The sequence below is a fragment of the Sarcophilus harrisii genome, chromosome 2 (assembly GCF_902635505.1).
Source record: "Sarcophilus harrisii chromosome 2, mSarHar1.11, whole genome shotgun sequence".
Classification (NCBI taxonomy): Eukaryota; Metazoa; Chordata; class Mammalia; order Dasyuromorphia; family Dasyuridae; genus Sarcophilus; species Sarcophilus harrisii.
The window spans coordinates 466,280,894-466,301,533 of NC_045427.1; the positions used below are offsets into that span (position 1 = coordinate 466,280,894).

Sequence of the window (20,640 nt, forward strand, 5' to 3'; positions counted from 1 at the left end):
TTATGTCAAAGATTTCTTCAATATGTTTTTAGTAGTCAATATTTTAAAAAGTTAAATGATTGTCATATATAACAAATTTTCTTTTTTTTCCCTTTTTTCCTCCCAATTACAGCTACGAAAAGAAGGCAGAGGAAAATACAGTACAGATCAACTTTGTGTACTTGACAATGTAAAAATGAACTTGAGAAGATTTATTGCTTATCAGGAGACTGTAGAAAAAAGACTAACTTCTTGAATTATCAGAGAACTGATTCTTTTCATTTATTTTAACTGCCACAAAATCTTATGTTTGCAAAATTGGCCTTTATTTTGTCTCTAATGTCACATATTTTAGTATATGTGCAATTGAAAAAAATTAACTGTATATTTAAAGTTCTTAAATATTTTTTGAAGTGGTAGAAATATGTCTTGAATGCCTTTGGAAAGTTCTGCACAGTTTGATTTATGTTTTAAATTATTTTGTTGTGGACTGTCATTATTTCACAGAGAAAGTAGTATTTTAAAGAGTTGGATAGTTGTGAACTAAGCTGTGAATAATGGAAAAACCACTAAATGATCATGTTTAAAAGAATTTTATAAAAAGGATCCCCTCAACAACAGTATTTATGATAGGAAGTAAATATTTCCTAAATTTAAAAAGTAAAAACCCATAGAAGAGGAAATTATCACCTGAGCCATTCCTTTTGTGTTTACCTCTTCTAACCTTGTGAGGTGATTCAATTTGAAATTTATGATTAATAAGAGTATGTAGTAATTTTGAAAATTTGATGAAGAGAATCTAATCAAAATTAAGTAATTCACCCCTTCAATTCACTGTGCTTAGAAAATAAAGAGTTGAGGGAAGGAGTTTTGTTTCTGGGTTGTTGGGTTTTTTTATTTTGTTTTGTTTTTTGAGAAGCTTTATATTGAAACTCTCTAGTTGTCTAACAATTTGATATTTTAGATTTTGGATAATTCAGACTTTGGACATCTACTCACTAATGTATATAGAATTTTTAACATACATAAGACATTTACTAGAGGTTTCTAGCCTTTTTTCTGAAGAGTACCAACTTTCTCCTACGGTCCAGTTTGAGACTAGACGATAGGAAGATAGAGAATTTACAGTTTCTGGGGAGTGAAAAGTATAGAGAGAGGATTGGCTACTAACATTATCATTTCCCTCAGGTGGGGAAAGAAATGCATGGTAGCAATATCCCTGTTGGAGATGTGCCTATCTTAAATCTTAACTGTTCAAGCACAGTTAATCTATTGGGAAGTGATAATGGACAGTGTATTTTATTAGCTAGTTTTATAGCTTTGTAAAATAAGCTGCTGGTGATTTCCATCTTTCATTTATACCATGTCTTTTATAGTATTTACATATATAATTCAAATTTCTTATTGATAAGATGAAGAAATTAAATTGGATATTGAAAATAGAGAATATTCAATAAACAAATTGTATGACATAAAATATGTTTGAAAAACTTTTTCTTTTAATTTGGCTCATTTTGTAATGGTGTTATATTGTAGTCTTCAGAATTTCTTCATACTTGTGACCAGTGAAAATGTGTGAAAAATCAGTAAAAAACAGTGCCCTGCTAGAATGTTACAGCATTAGAACCAGAAATTGACTTGCTATAAAGGGAAGAAAGAGGTTGAGTAGGTTAAATTGGTTAAAAAATTTTCAAGGAGTGAACAATGACTATTTTGACTTGGTTTTGTGCCTTTTAACTTAGGACATCATAACTAAATAGAAAAGGAACATATTTAAACCTATCTTATATCAGAAGATGTTTATGCAATGTCTTTTCACAAGAGCAAAATTTTATTGGTATAAGAGGGCATATGACAACGCAGATGAACATTGTTCATTTGTAAATTAAGAGGAAAATTGATGCTTTTATGCCTGTATGACATACAAACCAAAGATCTTACAAGGAAATAATAAAGATTTATAGATAGATATAGATAAATAGAATTTCAGGAGATTTCCAGCTATGATTTTAAGAAAACAAGTTCCCCATATCTGAATTTTCTAAAATGATGTATTTTTTTTTTTTTTTTTTATGAAGTCCAAAACAGAACAAAAATCCTGTGCTGTGGCTTTTAACCTTGAGGTTTTTTTTTTTTTTTTTACTCAAGATGAAATGGGAGAAATTTTTTTATAGAATGAAGATTTTGAAATAGTTGATTTAATTTCCTCAACTTTTCAGTGTTATTTCATACATTATAAAGATGAGAAAGGTTTGTTTCTGTAGAATATTTCTGTTCATTTCTCTTGTCAGATATATATTATTCCCATTTTAAAGTGTATCCAGTCAATACCTGATTATATTAAATCTGTTTGTTCAGGTTTTTCAAGAATATCTGACTCTTCATGACTTTATTTTGGGTTTTCTTGGCAATAATACTGGAGTGGTTTGCCAATTTTTTTCTCCAGCTTATTACAGATGAAGAAACTGTGCCAAAAAGGGTTGGTGACTTACCCAGGCTCACACAGCTAAGATTTTAGGCCAGATTTTAATTTAGGAAGATGAATCTTCCTGCCTCCAGACCTTGTGCTTTCTCTAATGCACCACCTAGCTTTGTCACATTAAATCTGCATGTGGCTTATGCCCTGTTCAGAGAATCTTTTAATTCCTCCTTTATTTTATTTCCATATAAATAAAATTTGCCATTGCCTTTAACTGCAAATTATTTTGACCAACCTCTCAATTAGAAAAAACCAATTATTGGGTTTCTTAAGGAAAATGGAGAAATAAAAATTTTAATTGGTGGTAAAAGCATTCAGAATTAAACTAATACGTTTCTTTTTTTATATGTTTCTTATGATCTTTATGTGCTATATCAGAAAAGGAATTCTTGGTTCAGTCTCTCTGCTTATTGCTGTCAGTTGTTAACAATAAAAGAACAGAGCTGTTCTTTGAAGTTGGGAATTTATTTAAGTAGATTTTCAAATAATTCAAATAAGTATAAGGATAAAGCTTTGCTTATTATAATGGAGAAATTCTTCTTGGTTTTTTCTCTTAGATGGCAATGTTAACTCTTGATTTTTTTTTCCTTAACCAATCTGAACAATTGAGTTGCTCAATCCATTGGACCTAATCCCAAACCATTTGAAATGGGGCTCTCTGTAATGTAGACATATGTAAGAATAAATACAAGAGGACCAAGTTCAAAGATATTTATATAACCTAATTCTTTAAGGTTTATTTTGGAATTTGTCATAAGTCAATCCCTTTCTTAAGTTCAATTAAATATAATGAATATATTGTCAATTCAGAGCATATTTCTATCTTGAAGGGAAGGAGAAGCTACCTATTAAAGAAAACTTCTTTATATAGGAATTATTTCCTCCAAAAAAAAAGTCTTGTCCTAATTATACCTTTTTCTACCTCTTATTTTTACAGATAGAATGTAGGGTAGACACCTGTGAACTGTCCCCTAAGGAAATGCCCTTTTTCAACACAAATTGGCACCAAGCCTTGGCTTCCTAGAAACCTGAGACTTTAAATTTGTCTAGGATCAAAAACAGAAATTGAATCCAGGCCTCCCTAGTTTTTAGGCCAGCTATCTACTATACCATCCTACCTTTCAGACTGAATATAACAACATGTTGGGATCAAAACTCATTTCTTGCTAGATTTGAACCAAAAATTCATTTGTAACCAAGGAATTATTTTGACTAATACTATGTTTTGTGAAATTCTGATCCACTAGGAAGTAGGCGTTTTATTCAAAGTACTTTCTTTAACTTAAGTGTTTCGCAATTGGTTTGAGTCATTTTACCCTTAGGAAAGACTGGAAAGAATTATGATGCAGTTATCTTAGCTCATCATTAAAATTAAAACTTCAATGACTATAAATCAGTGTTAGAATCATAAATTTAAAATGAGAAGAATTCTTAGAAGTCATCTACTTGTAGATGAAAATTTTACATTTTGTAAGTTAAAGGTCCAGAGAGTTTAAGTAACTTTACTAATTATTGCAGACTCAGTTAATTATAAAATCACTTCTCCTGAATTGCATTAAAAAATTGCATTTTTCTTAATATACATTTTGCAAATGATTTGTATCCACATTAAAAGGAAGGCACTGCATAATGATTCTAGTGAAAATTAAAAATAATTTTTTGGGGTTACACTTAAAACACTAGTTTGAACAAATTCAGCTACAAGAGCAAGAAGAAATTCTATTCATATAATTTCTAATAATACATAAAGTGAGACCATATAGGTATTTCTATTATTTCCCTAGTAGATAATATTGAATACCAACTCATTTTGGGAAATTGACTTAGTAATATGAAAGAAGTAGGAATTATGCTTAAATAAGACCAAAAGAGTTCAGTGTTTGGTTATGTATCCCTTCAACCTTAATTTCCTAGGTTAATTATCTTTTAAAATAATTCACATATAAGTTTAATTTTTATCTTTTGCTCTTATGTCATTTTTATTTCCAAATATAACCCTTCTCTCCCCTTCCAAATCCAGAGAGCCATTACTTATAAGGTGCACCCACCCCAAGAAAAAAGAGTGGAGAGGGATAAGAAATCCAGCAAAAATCAGCACATCTGTTAAATTTAATGTATGCTTTGTGTTCCATACCTATTGTTCCTCCACTTATGCAAAGGAGAAAGAAAAGTTGTCAACTTGGATCATTAAAATTACAGTCTATTTAATAAATTTTCCCATGTTTCTTATCACTGTATTATTCCCTACAGTACATTTTAAGACTCCATTAGATTCACATTGATTGGCTAGAGATATTTCTAGTTCTTTGCCACTGCTTAAAAGTGCTACTCTGATTATTTTGGTATGTATTAAACCTTTCTATCTTTTCCTTGAGGTTATATATGCAGCAGTGGTATCTGTAGATCAAAAGATCTGAGCATTTTAGTTTATATTTTGTCATAATTCCAAATTGCTTTGCAAAATGGAATCAATTGATATGTGTGCCCACAATATGGGTCTGTCTTTTCCTATCTTTTAATTGACTTTGTTTATTGATAAAAGAGTTTTATAATCTGCATATGAACAGGATTCTCATAAGTAAAATCTTGTTAAGTTTATTTTTTTATGAGTACAAAAAGAAAGAAATTTTCCAAAAAAAAAAAAAAAATATATATATATATATATATATATATATATATATATATATATTGAGCTGCTTGTTGTTAAGGGACCGGTCAATTATCCGAGAGCCTCCACAGCTGTGAATCGTAGTATGTGAAGTTGTTGCAGGGCAGCCTTTGCTGACACTGGGGTTGCGGACTGGGAACAAGATAAATTGGAGGCAGAGGGAAGTGAGGTCAGACAATGCAACGGCCTGTCACTGTCGGGCAGCTCCTGTGTATTCCAACATATGGCGCCTGAAGGTGGGGTAAGAATTACAAGAAGAACCAGAGCTGTTGGTGAGAAGGATCCTTCCGAGTTCCTTAGGTAACTTACAGGGAAAGAAAGGAAGAAGAGCCCCAGTAAGACTTAGTCAGGGTCATTAAATGGGCCAACACATCAAAGGGCCCAGCCAGGAGACTGATAAGAGACTTCAATGCCTGTTCTGACTACAGGCCTCCCTTGAAAGTTTGCCTCTATGATAAGATCAACACCTGCTACAACCATCCAGAAGTGATAGTGCTGCTTGCATTCCTCAGTGGGTGGGCCATGCTGGGGGTGGGGGTGGGGAATAACAGCAAAAAATGGGGAATTTTTAAGGGACAGGTCAGTTCTAGAGCCTCCACTCTGTTGATCACAGCATTTGAAGGAGTTGTAGGGCAGCCTTTGCTGAAACAGGTGTTGTGGACTAGGGATGCGATAAATTGGAGGCAGAGGGAAGAGGAGAGGTCAGACACGGAACGGCTTCTCAGTCAGAACAGCCACTGCCTGCCTTAGTCTCCTTGTATCATCCTCTTACAAGAGGAGACCCATTCTGCTGGTCTGGGTTAGATCTCCAGCAGCCACTGTCAGGTGGCTCCCGTGTATTCCAACAGCTCTTGTGAATTCCAACAGCTTATGGGACATAAAAGTGACACAGAAAGGAATGGTTTTTTTAAAAAGTTCATTTTGAAGATCATTTTAAAAAATATTTACAAAAGGTTAAATTACACAAGAATCATAGAATTGGAAGAATAAAACAGAGGTTATCTAGTCTGAATCAGTGATCTTTTTAAATAAATTCCACCTCAAAACAAAAAAGCATTTCTTTACACAAAGTAAAAAAAAAATAAAAAGGACTACATAAACCCACAAATATCACCTGCTTTTTTTTTTTACATATATAATAAATCCAATTTATTCTCAAATCTATCCTTGTTTTGTTTCTGAGCTGTTATGTGCACATTTTAAAAATCAATGGCCTTTTTTCTTTTTTTCTTTAATACATTTCTCTTCCCTCAAAACCCCCAATATCAGATTAGAAATGGGGAAAAAAAGAATGTTCTTTTACAAATGTCATCAAGCAAAACATCTATCTTGTAACCCTTGTCCAAAAAGGTACATTGCCCTCCAAACTTTTGAGTCTAAACTACCTTTTGAAGACAAATACAAGCTGCCAGGTTTTATATGGTCCTGACTGATGAGTGCAGTCTCTTTTTTTTCCTCCCCTTTGATTCAGATCTAGATTTTGGCTACGATATTCCTGGGGCTTTTCCCTTGGGGATTTCTTTCTTGACATGATCATGACATGATTTTTTTTTTCCCCTTTGATCTATGGCAGCAATAGATCTGGATGATTTTCATTTACCATTCCTTGAAACAAAGTGGTTTTTTTTTTTTTTTTTAATTCTGTTTTCAAAAAGTACAGATTTGCTAAATTTACCTAATTTTCCATTTCAGCCTTTTTTTTTTTTTTTAATAGCAGACAAATTGTTATAGAATCAAGGACTAAATCAAGTCCACACACATAAAAGCCAGGTTTTGAACTTAGGTTTTCTGATACAAGGTCCAGTGTACTTCATAATTCCAGAGAGCACTATAGTGCTATTTCACAATATCTGTCTCATTAAAGTTATCTCCCTTCCTTTAATTCTTCTTATATACTTTAACAATATTAATGTACTCTTGAAATGTAAGCATAAAATCATGGTGCTAAATAAGAACACTTCAATGTATCATTGAAAATACTGGTTCTGTCAATTTCCTGCAAATATTTTGTAATTAAAATTCATTATTTGCTGTTCCATAAATCTCATAAATGCTGAACTAACATAAATAAAAATTTGGGGATTTCTTGACTACTGTTTTCAGTTTACCTGAATTTTTAAATTAAACGATCTATAAGACAGGTTGATGTACTGGATTTGGAGTCTCATAAACCTGGATTTTTAATCCTAGCTCTACTACTGGTGATCTTAAACATGTCGCTTAAAACTCTATGCTTTAGGTACCTCATCTGTAAAAGCTGGATTTCAACTTCAACTTAGATCTTGCTGACTCCAAGGCCAGTGCTTTATCTATCCCCTGTGCCACCTAGCTGCCCCTTACCCAGATTTTAAAACTCATCATTCTCTCATTTCTTTCACTCTTTATATCCAGTTGGTTGCCGAGTCTTCTAAATTTTACCTCCCTAACATTTCTTATCTGTTTCCTATCTTCACAAAGCCTTTCTCTAAGACCCTCACCATCTCTTAGCAGAATTTCGACTCATTCTAGCCTCCTAATTGTTCTTTCTAAAAACTCCCTTCCTTCTACCCTTCACATAGCTGCCAAATTGATATTTGTGCCAAAAGCACAAAACTAACCGTATCAGTGCCCTTACTCATGAAGCTCCAACATGAGGCTCCCAACAATCTTTGGGATAAATAAATAAAAGCTGTTGTTTGACATTTACAACTCTTCATAATGTTTCTCCATCTTTTTCTAGATATATTGCACATTACTTTTCTTTCTGCAATGTACAGTCCTTCCAAATCAACATCCAAACTCCTGTTCCCCATGTGATATTTTATCAATCATCTTCATATCTCCTGCAGTTTGAAACACATGCCCTCCTTTGCCCTACTTAATGGATTACTTAACTTTTTAAGACTCAGTACCAGTCTTATATGAGCTTTATCCTAATGCCTACAGTTACTTGTGACTTCCTGAAAATTACTATGTCCTCTATGTATTTATCTGGGTTCATATTGTTTCTTTTAAGGGAATTTAAGCCTGAGAGCAGGGACTGCTTTGTTTTTATTTCTACATCCCTAGGAACTAGAGCAGTTCCTGGTATCTAAACACTAATAATAATAACGACTGTTTAAGATAGGCTTTCTAATTGCTTGAAACAAGTTTTTTAAAAAGGTGATAAAAGATGTATTTCATAATTCACACGCTATTTTAAGCAGGTATATATCCTTAGAACTGATTAAAGCAACTTGTTGAATTTATTTCAAAAGGAGTTCTATAATAGAATCATTATTACTTCAAGTATACTTTTATTATGACTTAGATCAGGAAATATTTATCAGCACTGCCAAGCTGGATTTCTTAATTTCTTCACAAATCTATACTAAGTAGTAGATTTAGAATAGCTTATGAATTCATCAGTTCCTATTTATTGAAACCTATTATGTGTGAAGTAACTAAAAATGCTTTCAAAAAAATTAGTGGCAATAAGAATATTGTGAACTAAATGGGACAAGTATGGTTTAAAAAAGAGAAAGAAGAATCTTCTTAAAAATATTAATTTCTAAGTCATTCAAAGTCTGCCATTATTTAAGCCTGGACAGGTTGATTCTCCATTTTGGGCCTATGTTCTCATCTATTTAGTAAGGGACTGTACTAAATTCTCAAAGTTCTTTCCTATTCTGACATGTTGTTTAAGGTTTGTTCCAGTGCTAATACTCTGTTGTCCCTATGATCCTGCTGTGCTTTTAGTGCAAATGCTACCTACATATGTATGGTGTTTTACAGACTCAAGAATACTTAGATATCCATAGTCTTCCAGATTGAAAAATATTTTTATATCTATAATATTCATCCAATCCTCACAATAATGAGGCAAACAGAACAGGTCTCTATTTACAGGTGAGATAAAAAGAATGTTAGGAAAAATAATATAGTTTAACATGATTTAGTTTTAAAACTCAATGATCATTGGTAAGAGTAATTACTGGAAGAGGACACTGTTTTAGGTGCTGGTGAAAACACAATGTTACATAGTCTTTGCCATCTCGGACTTTACATCCTAGTGTATGCATAAGACACCAAGAACTAGGACAGTATTCCATGCATGTATCAGAAAATGAGAAAGTGTGGAGTCTTGAGAGGGAGATTGATATCTCTTCTTGGGATGGGTCAGGATTAAAGCACTAAGTGTAAATATTTAGTTCTTGGAACTGGTGGCTTTGAATAGATAGGAATTCCACAGGTGGAAGCAAGATATTCTATGCATAAGGAAAAGCACAGATGGACATGTAGATAAAAAAGTGAAAGATGTGATAGAATAAAATAGTCCAATTTGGCTAGATTACGGAGTAAAATGGAGGTGATGAGATATGGTCAGAAAAGTAGGGCAGTGCTAAATTGTGGAGGGCCTCAATTTGCAACCTAAAGGAATTTTCACTTACTTGGTTGCCCTTAAAGAGCTAATCATGATTTGAGGAGTAGGTTAGTGGGACCAAAGCTGTATGTAAGAATTATTATGCTGACAGTCATATCGAGAGTTGTTTGGAGGGTGGAAGGGGGTGGAGGGGAGATGAAAAGATGCTATTACAGTCAAATAGTAACAGGAGCCTGTGTTGCAATAGAAAAGAAGAAACCAGATCTGAGAAATATGGAAGTAGAATTAATAGGTCTTGATAACTGTGAGGCAGAGATAAATGGCAAAAATAACTTCAAGCTTTTGAATAGAAAACACAAAATGGATTGGAAGGAAGAGGGGCTTAGAGGGAGAGAGAAGATAAGTGTTGAACATGTTGACTTTGAGGTGATGATAGGATATTCATATGGAGCTATCCTGTAGGCAGTTGGAAATGCAGAGAATGTAGGTCAGAGTCTGAATTCATTTAATTTTGTTTTCAGATAATTGGCTCAAACCAGCTCTGTCTTCACCATTTCTCAACTAGGCAGCAAATATTGAATGACTGAGCAAGAAAATGTATAGTTCCAAACCCATTAGACACTTTACAAGAGACATAAAGTATGTTAAGTTCTGTGGAGTGTGTGGATATTACCTTGGTTTTTTCAGAGCTTAAGTTGTAAAGAAATTCGTGTATCGTACAGAATAAGGCAGGATACAAAATGTGCACTTATTTGCATATGTATACATATGTGTAAACATATACATATATTCGCTGAGATGAAAAATTGTTGATGAGACTATTGCAGTACTTCAGAGCTTACAGGAATTATTGGATTCTTGGGACATGATCTAATGGACAAATGGATTCCTTTTGGACTATTTTTAGGACTTATGGACATGTATAAATTCTATATGTTGATTCATGTTATGAAAAATTGTTTACTTCAAAGCTTACAGGAATCATTGGATTCCTGGCACATGAACTAATGGACAATGGATTCCTTTTGGACTATTTCTAGGATTTATGGACATGTATAAGTCCTCATGTTGATTCATGTTATTTATTACATCACTACTAGCCTGTGTCATGTTACTATGTGTTTATGTAACTTATGTAATTATGTGTAATGCCTCCCATATTGATGGATTTATGTATACCTGTTTTAAGAGTGAGCCCCTTTAGAAACCTGCTAATCTGATTTGATTTTCTATTTCCTTTGATGTTTTCATCTGCCTTCCTGAGATGTCAGGGAGGGCGTGACCACCTTCTTTTTATGGTGTTTTCGCTCCTTTTTTGAGCAGTCAGGGATACACATATGTATACATATGCAAATAAGTGCATATTTTGTATACTGCCTTATTCTATTTTACTAATCTGGAGATGTTTTTGAAAGAGAGTTGGACTTGGAATTAAGTTTGAAGTATAAGCTAGAGGGGCTCTTGACCTCTAGGAAGAGAGAAGAATATCATTTTTGATTGACTTTTAAAATAAAATCTAGTAATCATGAAAATTAAAGTTAACCTCAGTCCCTATGAGAGTACATGGAAAATGGAGGAATAAAGGCATTCCAAAATACTGTTGAAGTTGTGAATTTATTCAAAAGCAAGTTGGAATTATGGTTTGATGGCTTTTTTTTTTTTTAAGCAAAATGTTCATGATCTTTGATCCAGAGATTTATATATTACTATGTATCCCAAAGGAAGGCAAAGACAGGATAAAATGACCCACATATGCCAAATTATTCATAATAACAAATTTTATGTTTTATGACAGTGAAGAATGGGAAATAAAGTAGATGCCTTTCAATTGGGTAAGGACTAAATAAATTATGGCACAAGATTATAATGGAATTTTATAACACTATAAGAAATAATAAATTGAAAGTGAAAAGCATGAGAAGCAAAACCAAGAAAATATATGCACAATGACAAATATGTAAATAGAAAAAATTTCTAAAATGTTATTTGTGTAAAATTAAAAAGATAAATTTTGACTGGAAAAGAGTGGACAAAATGTACATGCCTCCTCATACAGTATTGGTGTGTTGGTTAATTTTAAAAAAATTATTTTCCCTCCCCTTTTAAATCTTTGGTAAGAGGGAGAAAGGCTCATTGAATAGGGAAAGAAGAAATGGAAAGAAGGTAAAAATTAGGCATTAATAAAAATTTCTTTTAATTAAAAGAAGGAAAGCATACAGATGATAATACTGAGACAAATATACTTCCCCCAAATACTGATAATCCCAGAACTATGAACATTCAATTTACAAAATCAATACATCTTCCACCATGTGTAACACGTGTTAGGCATTAGGAAAATAAAAACAAAAATGAGACAGTCCTGCTCTTGAGCTTTCTATTGAGTGAGATGATGAATTTAAATATAAGTATATATAAAATACAAGTTAATTTGAGAGAGGAAAGCACTAAAATTTAGGGAGAACAGGAAAGCTGGGAAGAACAGGAAAGCCTTTATGTAGAAGATAATAAATACTTGTTATGAAAAAAACTAGGGATTCCAATTATGGGGTACAGAAAGCCTATGAAAAAGCATCTAGATGAAAGCTATTTCAATTAAGTGATGATTTTAGAAACCAGATTGCAAAAAATTTAATAGAAAAATGAGAAGACATGGATGAAGCAAACATAAAACTGCTTTTTCTAGAAGATTAAGAGAAATGATGTAGGATATTAGCCTGAAGAGATTGTAGGATCAAATGAAGGGTTTTGTGTTTTTTGTTTTGTTTTTCTTTTAAGAATGAGATGGGGGCATGCTTGAAAGCTTAGGGAAAGAACTAATAGAAAGTAAGCGTGAATGAATGATAGGCTTGATGAAGGAAATTGCAGTTTTCTGGAGAAGAGGGGAGGGAATAGAGTCAAGTGGAGAAGTAAAGAGATTGGCCACTTCTGTCAAAGACTGGTGGAAAGAGTGGGAAATTATATTGAAGGATCTTTAGCTAGAAGAGATAGGAAGGAACTCATTTTAAATGACCATAGTTTCTCAATTAAGAATCAAAGTCCTTATCTATACAAAAATATTTATAGCAGTTTTTTTTCCCTGGGGGCAAAGAATTGGAAATTGAGAGGATGCTTGTCATTTCGGAAATAGCTGAACAAATTGTGGTATATGATTATGATAGAAAACTATTGTGCTATAAGAAATAAGTAAGAAAAACCTGGAAAGATTTTCATAAGCTGATGCAAAGTGAAATGTACTGTGTACAAAGTAATAGTAATATTGTTAGATGATTAGCTATGAATGACTTTGTTATTCTCAGCATTACAGTGACTCAAGACAACTCTGAAAGATTTATGAAAAATGCTATTCATACTCAGAGAAAATAACTGAATGTCTGAATACATATTGAAGCAAACTTTTTTTTTTTTTTACTTTATTTTTCTTCAGATTTAGGGGGAATCTATGTTTTCTTTTACAGCATGACTATTATGGAAATGTTTTGCATGTGTAACCTATATCAAATTGCTTGCATTCAAAATAGGGGTGGGGTTGGGAAGGGAAGAAGGAGAGAATTTGAAACTCAAGTTTTTAAAACAAATGTTAAATTGTTTTTAAATGGAAGTGGGGAAAAATAAAATACTAAATAAATGAAAAAAGTCATGGTCCTCAAGAAGAGAAGGTGTGGGATGCTTGAAGAAGGAAGAGAAAATTTGGAACAGAAGGGGACATTTTGGTACTCATTTTTCTCCACTGGAAAGGTTTCCCTGAGTAGCTGTTTTTCTTTCCTGGGTTCTGCTCAAAGAACCTTAAGTAGAGGCAGAGCATGGGCAAGGGAATGATGATCTAGTGAAATGTCCTTATTTATTTACATTTCACCAGGTCCATCTTGGAATCCTGCAGTTATGGGGGATAGATATTAGCTATGTCTGAAGAGAAACATTGAAGAACCAAGATTGGAGGTGGTTTAGAAAAATCAGAGACTGTGCTGGAAAGTCAAATACTTCCAAGTCGCCAAAACACACACACACACACACAATGTATGGATAAATACAAATGTCTGTCCTGAAGCCCCCTTTCACAGAACCAGCAATTTATCAGAAGTGCTTTTGTTCAGGATTGATTGCAGGAGACAGGAACCTTGTGGAAGTTTTTATACAGAAAGATAATGATAGTTAACGTTTATATAGGCCTTTATTTTAAAGTTTGCGAAGCGTTTTACAAATATGTCTTTTTATATTTACAACAACCTTGGGAAACTGGATGAACAAAAAGGTGACTCTTAGTTCCAGTCCCTGGAGTGACTGCTGTCTGATCTGAGGCATTCAACTAAATGTCGTACATATTCAAGTAGGTAAGCCAGAAAACATTTTTATCTGTTCTAACAGAAACCTTAGTGATTCTTTAGGCTGCACATCCTGTAGAATCTACATGCAAGGACCATCCAAAGTACATTAGTCAAAGTTTCCAGCAAGAATAAGTTGGCGATACTCTTGGTTTTGAAGGTTTGGAGGGATCTTTTACCTATTGCTAGAAACCAGAACTTAATCTTAAAGTTCTTTTGTTGCATTGTAGTTTTTAAGGGTCCAAGCTCTTGTCACTCAAATTTGGATCCTGAACAAGAAACAGTCATTTAGCCAAAAAGATCCTTTGTTCCTCCCACTTGACAATTCATTTCCAGCCTCTGTACCTTTGGCTGACACTCTATCCTCACTTTTGCCTAATGGATTTCTTCCTGCAAGATACAGGTCCTCCCTAACTACCTTCTGTCTGATGTATTCTCAATTTCTCTCTCTCTCTCTCTCTCTCTCTCTCTCTCTCTCTCTCTCTCTCTCCAGCCTAAAGAATCACTAAGGTTTCTGTTAGAACAGATAAAAATGTTTTCTGGCTTACCTACTTGAATATGTGCGACATTTAATTGAATACCTCAGATCAGACAGCAGTCACTCCAGGGACTGGAACTAAGAGTCACCTTTTTGTTCATCCAGTTTGCCAAGGTTGTTGTAAGGATGATCTCGTTCTTTATGCCTAAATCACGGACCCATTTTGATCTTATCTTGGTATATGGTGTTAAGTGTGGGCCCATGTACTGCAAAGATTCTTAAATGAGCCTAGAATTCCCATTGTAACAAAGATCCATCTTTTCAACACCAACATCCAGCATTGCCGTATCACAAAAAGCATGGAATATTGTAGTCTCCAGGGAATTAAAGATTAATCTCACTGGGAGGGCCATGGAGCAAAGTATAGTTAGTATATGTGAACTGGTTACAAGATAATCAAGAGAAACTCTGAAGATTAGAAGTGAGGAATTGTATAGTAGGAAGAAAAGATGGTCTGACCTTGTGATGAGGAGGAATGACAGATGGACATCCAGAGTGTTTCATTAGTATCCTCATGATATCAAGGGGAAAGGAGAAAAAGAAAGACAGAGACAGAGACAGAGAGAGGGAGAGAAGGAGACAGGGAAGGAAAGAAGGAAGGAAGGAGAGAGAGGCCTCCTGAAAATTGAAATAATTTAAATATTCCTGTTCAATTTTAGGAGAAAGGACGTGGACAAGAGTTACACAGAATAAGCAAATGTAGATGCCTTCAATATATTTATTATTGGAGGAATGCATTGTTGGTGGAATTGTGAACAGATCCAACCATTCTGAAGAGCAATTTGGAACTATGCTCAAAAAGTTATCAAACTGTGCCTACCCTTTGATCTAGCAGTGTTACTACTGGGCTTATATCCGAAAGAGATCTTAAAGAAGGGAAAGTATGTGCCAAAGTGTTTATGGCAGCCTTGTTTGTAGTGGCCAGAAACTGGAAACTGAGTGGATGCCCATCAGTTGGAGAATGGCTGAATAAATTGTGGTATATAAATGTTATGGAATATTATTGTTTTGTAAGAAATGATCAACAGGATGATTTCAGAAAGGCCTGGAAAGACTTACATGAACTGAAGCTAAATGAAATGAGCAGAACCAGGAGATCATTATATACTTCAATAACAATATTATATGATGATCATGATGGACTAGGCTCTCTTCAACAACGAGATGATTCAAACCAGTTCCACTTGTTCAGTGAAGAGAGCCATCTATACCCAGAGAGAGAACTATGGAAAATGAGTGTGGACTACACATAGCATTCTCACTTTCTCTGTTATTGTTTGCTTGCGTTTTTGTTTTCCTTTTTTTTTTTTAACCTTCTTTCTAGATATGATTTTTTTTGTGCAACAAGATAACTGTATAAATACGTATACATATATTATTTTTTAACATATACTTTAACATATTTAACATGTTTTAGACTACCTGCCATCTAGGGGAGGGGGTGTGGGGAAGGAGGAGAAAAATTGGAACAGAAGGTTTTGCAAGGGTCAGTGTTGGAAAAATTACCCATGCATATGTTTTGTAAATAAAAAGCTATAATAATAAAAAAATTTACTATAAAAAATTGTATTTGTTCCAATTAATAGTGAGCTAGAACATTTTACTGTTTACATCTTTTGATCATTCATCAATTGGTAATATGTCTTATTTTATAAATTTGACTTGGTTCTCTGTATGTTTGAAAAATGAGGCCTTTAATAGAGAACTATGCTTCAAGTTTTTTCCCTCCACAATTACTCTTGCTAACTTTATTATGCCTCCTCATTTATTCTAATCCCTCTCTCCTTTCATCTTGTCCCTCCTCAAAAGTGTTTTGCTTCTGACTACACCCTCCCCCAATCTGCCCTCCCTTCAATCACCATCCCCCATTGCCTTCCTCTCCTATTCTTCTGTGGGATAAGAGATTTCTGCATCCATTTGAGTGTGTAAGTTATTTCATCTCTAAGCCAATTCTGATGAAAGTAAAGTTCACTTGCTTACCTTCTTATCTCCTCTTTCTTGCCTGCCATTGTAAAAAACTTTTTATTACCTCTTTTATGATATTATACCCCATTCTATCTTTTCCTTTTTTTTTTCCAATACATTCTTCTCTCACTTCTGCATTTTTTAAGATATCATCCCTTCAACTAATACCTTTGCCCTCAGTCTATATATACTCCTATATACTCCTTTTAGCTGTCATAATAATGAGAAATTTCTTTTGAGTTACAAGTATCATCTTTCCATGTAGGAAGGTCAACAGTTTAACTTTATTAAGTCCTTTATGATTTCCCTTTCCTGGTTACTCTTTTATGCTTTTCTTGAGCCTTTTCTTTGAAAATTAAATTTTTTATTTAACACTGGTCTTTTCATCAAGAAGGCTAGAAAGTTCTTTATTTCATTGAATATCCACTTTTCCCTCTGAAGGATTATAGTCAGTTTTGCGGGTAAGTAACTCTTGGTTGTAATCCTACTTCCTTTTCCCTCTGGAATACCTTATTCCAAGACATCTAGTCCTTTAATGTAAAAGATGCTAAATCTTGTGCTATCCTAATGTTGGTTCCATAATATTTGAATTGTTTCTTTCTGGCTACTTGTAGGATTTTGTCCTTAACCTGGGAATTCCGGAATTTGAATATAATATACCTTTCAGTTTTCATTTGGGGACCTCTCTGAAGAGGTGATTTATGGATTCTTTCAATGTCTATTTTAGAGTCTGGTTCTAGAATATCAGGGCAGATTTCCTTGATAATTTTTTGAAAGATAATGTATAAGCCCTCTTTTTAAAATATTGGTTTTCAGGTTTTCAGGTAGCTCAATAATTTTAAAATTATCTTTCCTAGAACTATTTTCTAGGTCAGTTGTTTTTCCATTGAGAGATTTCACATTGTCTTCTATTTTTTTATTCTTTTAGTTTTGTTTTATTGTTTCTTGATTTCTCATAAAGTCATTAGCTTCCATTTGCTCAATTCTAATTTTTAAGGAATTATTATTATTATTATTATTGCTGAGGCAATTGGGGTTTAGTGACTTGCCCAGGGTCACACAGCTAGGAAGTGTTAAGTGTCTGAAGTCAAATTTGAACTCAGGTCCTTTTCAGAGCCCTCAGGTGCTCTAGCCACTGTGCCACCTAGCTGCACCTGGACTTCATTTTTTTTTCAAGGAGATTTTGTACTCCTTTTTCATTCAGCCAATTCTACTTTTTAAAAAGGAGTTTTTTCTTAGTCAATTTTTGTGCCTCTTTTTCCATTTGGCCAATTCTGATTTTAAGGCACTCTTCTCATTGTTGTTGTTGTTTTTTGTTGTTGTTGTTGTTATTTGTTTGTTTGCTTTGTTTGTTTTGTTTTTCTTTTACCATTTGGCCTAGTTTTTTTTTTAAGGTGTTATTTTCTTCAGCATTTTTTGTGTCTCCTTTACCAAGCTATTGACTCATATTTCATGATTTTCTTGCATCACTCTTCTCAATGTCTAAAAAGGCAAACTCTGTGAAACAAAGTTGTTTCCTAAAAAGAGCAGGCAAAGTTATCCCCTGCAAACACAAGGAGCCCCTGTGCTCAAAGCCAAGGCTCACAGTTGCACAGGAAGCTTGGGACAACATTCCTTTTACCCTAGGAGCAGAACTCAACCATAACAATTTTAAAAAATGGAAATACCAAAAGAAAAGGAAAGAAAAAGAACAAGAAACAGAAAAGAACTTTGAACCATAGAAAACTACAGTGGTGACAGGGCAGACCAAGACACAAATTCAGATGAGGACAGAATATCCACAGAAGAAATCTCAAAAATATGAATTCGTCTCAAGCCCAAAGAGGCTTCTTGGAAATGTTCATAAAAGACTTCAAATAAGAAAAGTAGAAGGAAAAATGAGAAAGGAAATGAGAGATGAGTGAGAGAGTCTACAGTTTGGAAAAGGAATGAAAAAAATAGCAGAAAACAATTCTTTAAACAGTAGAATTAACCAAATGGAAAAAGATACAAAAGATAACTGAAGAAAATCACACGTTAAAAACTAGGACAGGGCAAATGGAAGCTAATGACTTTATGAGACAAGAATCTATCAAACAAACTAAAAATGAAAAAAAAGGAAGAAAATGAGAAATACCTCATTGGAAAAACAGTCTACTTGGAAAATAGATCCAGAAGAGATCATTTAAAAATTATTGGCCTACATGAAGGCCATGACCAAAAAAAGAGCCTGAATAGCATTCTACAAGAGATCATTAAGGAAAACTGCCCCAATATTATAGAAACAGAGAGGGAAATATTCATTGAAAGAATCCATTTATCACCTCTGGAAAAGAGATCCCACAAAGAAAAATCCAAGGAACATTGTTGTAAAACTTCAAAACTAAAATCTCAAGGAAAAAATACTGTAAGCTGCTAGATGGAAACAATTCAAATATCAAGGAGCAACAGTCAGGATTACCCAGCACTTGGCAGCTTCTACAATAAAGGATTGAAGGGCTTGAAATACAATATTCCAGAAGGCAAAGAATCTAGTTACAAGAATTAACTACTCAGTGAGACTCAGCATCATCTTTCAGGTGAGGAAAAGAAGCTTCATTGAAGAGACTTTCAATGATTTCTATTGAAAAAAAATTAAAACCAAACAGAAAATTTAATTTACAAACACAGGACTCAAGAGAACCATAGAAAGGTAAACAGGGGGAAAATATATGTTTAAAAGGTTAAACTATTTACATCCCTAGATGGGAAAATGATATCTCTAACTCTTGAGAACTGTATCAGTCACTGGGGCAGACAGAAGAGGGCATCACATGAATTGAGGGTGTGGTTTGAATGGACGCTGATGTGATTACATCAAAGAAAAAGACATTAAGGGGAGGGAAAAGTCTGCACTGGAAAAAGAAGAAAGGGGAGGTATAATGAAGAGGTGCAAAAGACTTATTATTACAATGGAGGTAGGACATAAGGAAGGGGATTGAGCATTGTCTGAAGCTTGATCTCATCAGCTTTGGCTCTAAGAGTGAATAACTTAATCATTCAATTGGGTATATAAATTTATCCAACCCTATAAAGAAGTAGGAGGAAAAAGAGAAAAGAAAAGGGAGGAACAGGATAGAAGGGAGGGCAGAAACACTAAGGGAAAAGGTAAGAGAAGAGCAGAAGGAATGATAGAAGATAAAGCAGTGTATAAGATGGGTAAAAAAAAAAAAACACAAGTTTAAGGACAGGATGGAAAGAGAGAACAGAAGAAATACAGGGGAGAAAATAGGATGGAGGAAAATACAGAGCTGGTAATCATAACTGGGAATGGGAATGGTATGAACTCTCCCATAAAATGGAAGCAAATAGCAGGGTGGATTAAAAAACAGAATCCCACAATACATTGTTTACAACAAATACATTTGACACAGATATATATAAAGTTTAGGTAAAAGGCTGGAACAGATTTTATTAGACTTCAGCTGAAGTAAAAAAAAGCAGGGGTAGCAATTCTGATCTCAGATAAAGCAAAAGTAAAAATAGATTTTATTAAAAGAACTAAAGAGGGAAAGTACATCTTGATAAAAGGTACTGTAAATAATGAAGTAGTAATGATACTTACTAAATGTATATGCACCAAGTAGTAGAGCAAGCAAATTCCTAGAGAAGATTTTAAGCCAGTTACAGGAAGGAATACATAGCAACATTATTCCAGTGGGAGACTTCAACCTTCTCCTCTCAAATCAGACAAATCTAGCTACAAAATAAACAAGAAAGAAACTAGGAAAGTTAATAGGATCCTAGAAAACCTAGATATGATAGCCCTCTGGAGAAAATTGAATAGCAACAGAAAGGAATACACCTTTTTCTCAGCAGTACATGGCACCTGCACAAAACTGACCATGTATTATGGCATAAAAGTCTCACAATCAAATGCAAAAAGGCAGAAATAATAAATCCTTTTTTTCAGACCATAATGGGAAAAAAATTATATTCAATAAAGGGTCAGGGAAAGATAGACTAAAAACCAATAGGAAATTAAATAATCTAATTCTAAAGTATAAGTGGGTCAAACAACAAATCATCGAAATAATTCATAATTTCATCCAAGACCATCCAATACCAAAACTTATGGGATGTAGGCAAAGCAATTCTTAGGAGAAATTTTATATCTCTAAATAGCTACATGAATAAAATAGAGAAAAAGGAGATAAATTAATTAGTTATTCAACTAAAAAAGCTAGAAAAAGAACAAATTAAAACCCCTCAATTAAATACCAAATTAGAAACTCTGAAACTCAAAGGAGAGATTAAAAAATAGAAACTAAGAAAACTATCGAACTAATAAATAAAACTGAGTTGGTTTTATGGAAAAACTTCCAAATT

At 33.6% G+C, this 20,640-nt stretch overlaps 1 protein-coding gene across 2 annotated transcripts in view; it reads left to right on the plus strand.

Moving 5' to 3' along the window:
• HEATR3 (HEAT repeat containing 3) overlaps nucleotides 1-1,447 on the plus strand; it is a 42,985-nt gene extending 41,538 nt beyond the window's left edge. For both annotated transcript variants that reach the window (XM_031954457.1, XM_031954458.1), the window contains one exon: nucleotides 113-1,447. In XM_031954457.1, coding sequence (XP_031810317.1) covers nucleotides 113-235 — 123 coding nt within the window. In that variant the 3' untranslated portion in view covers nucleotides 236-1,447. The remainder of the gene's footprint in view (nucleotides 1-112) is intronic.
• The last annotated feature ends 19,193 nt before the right edge of the window (nucleotides 1,448-20,640 follow it).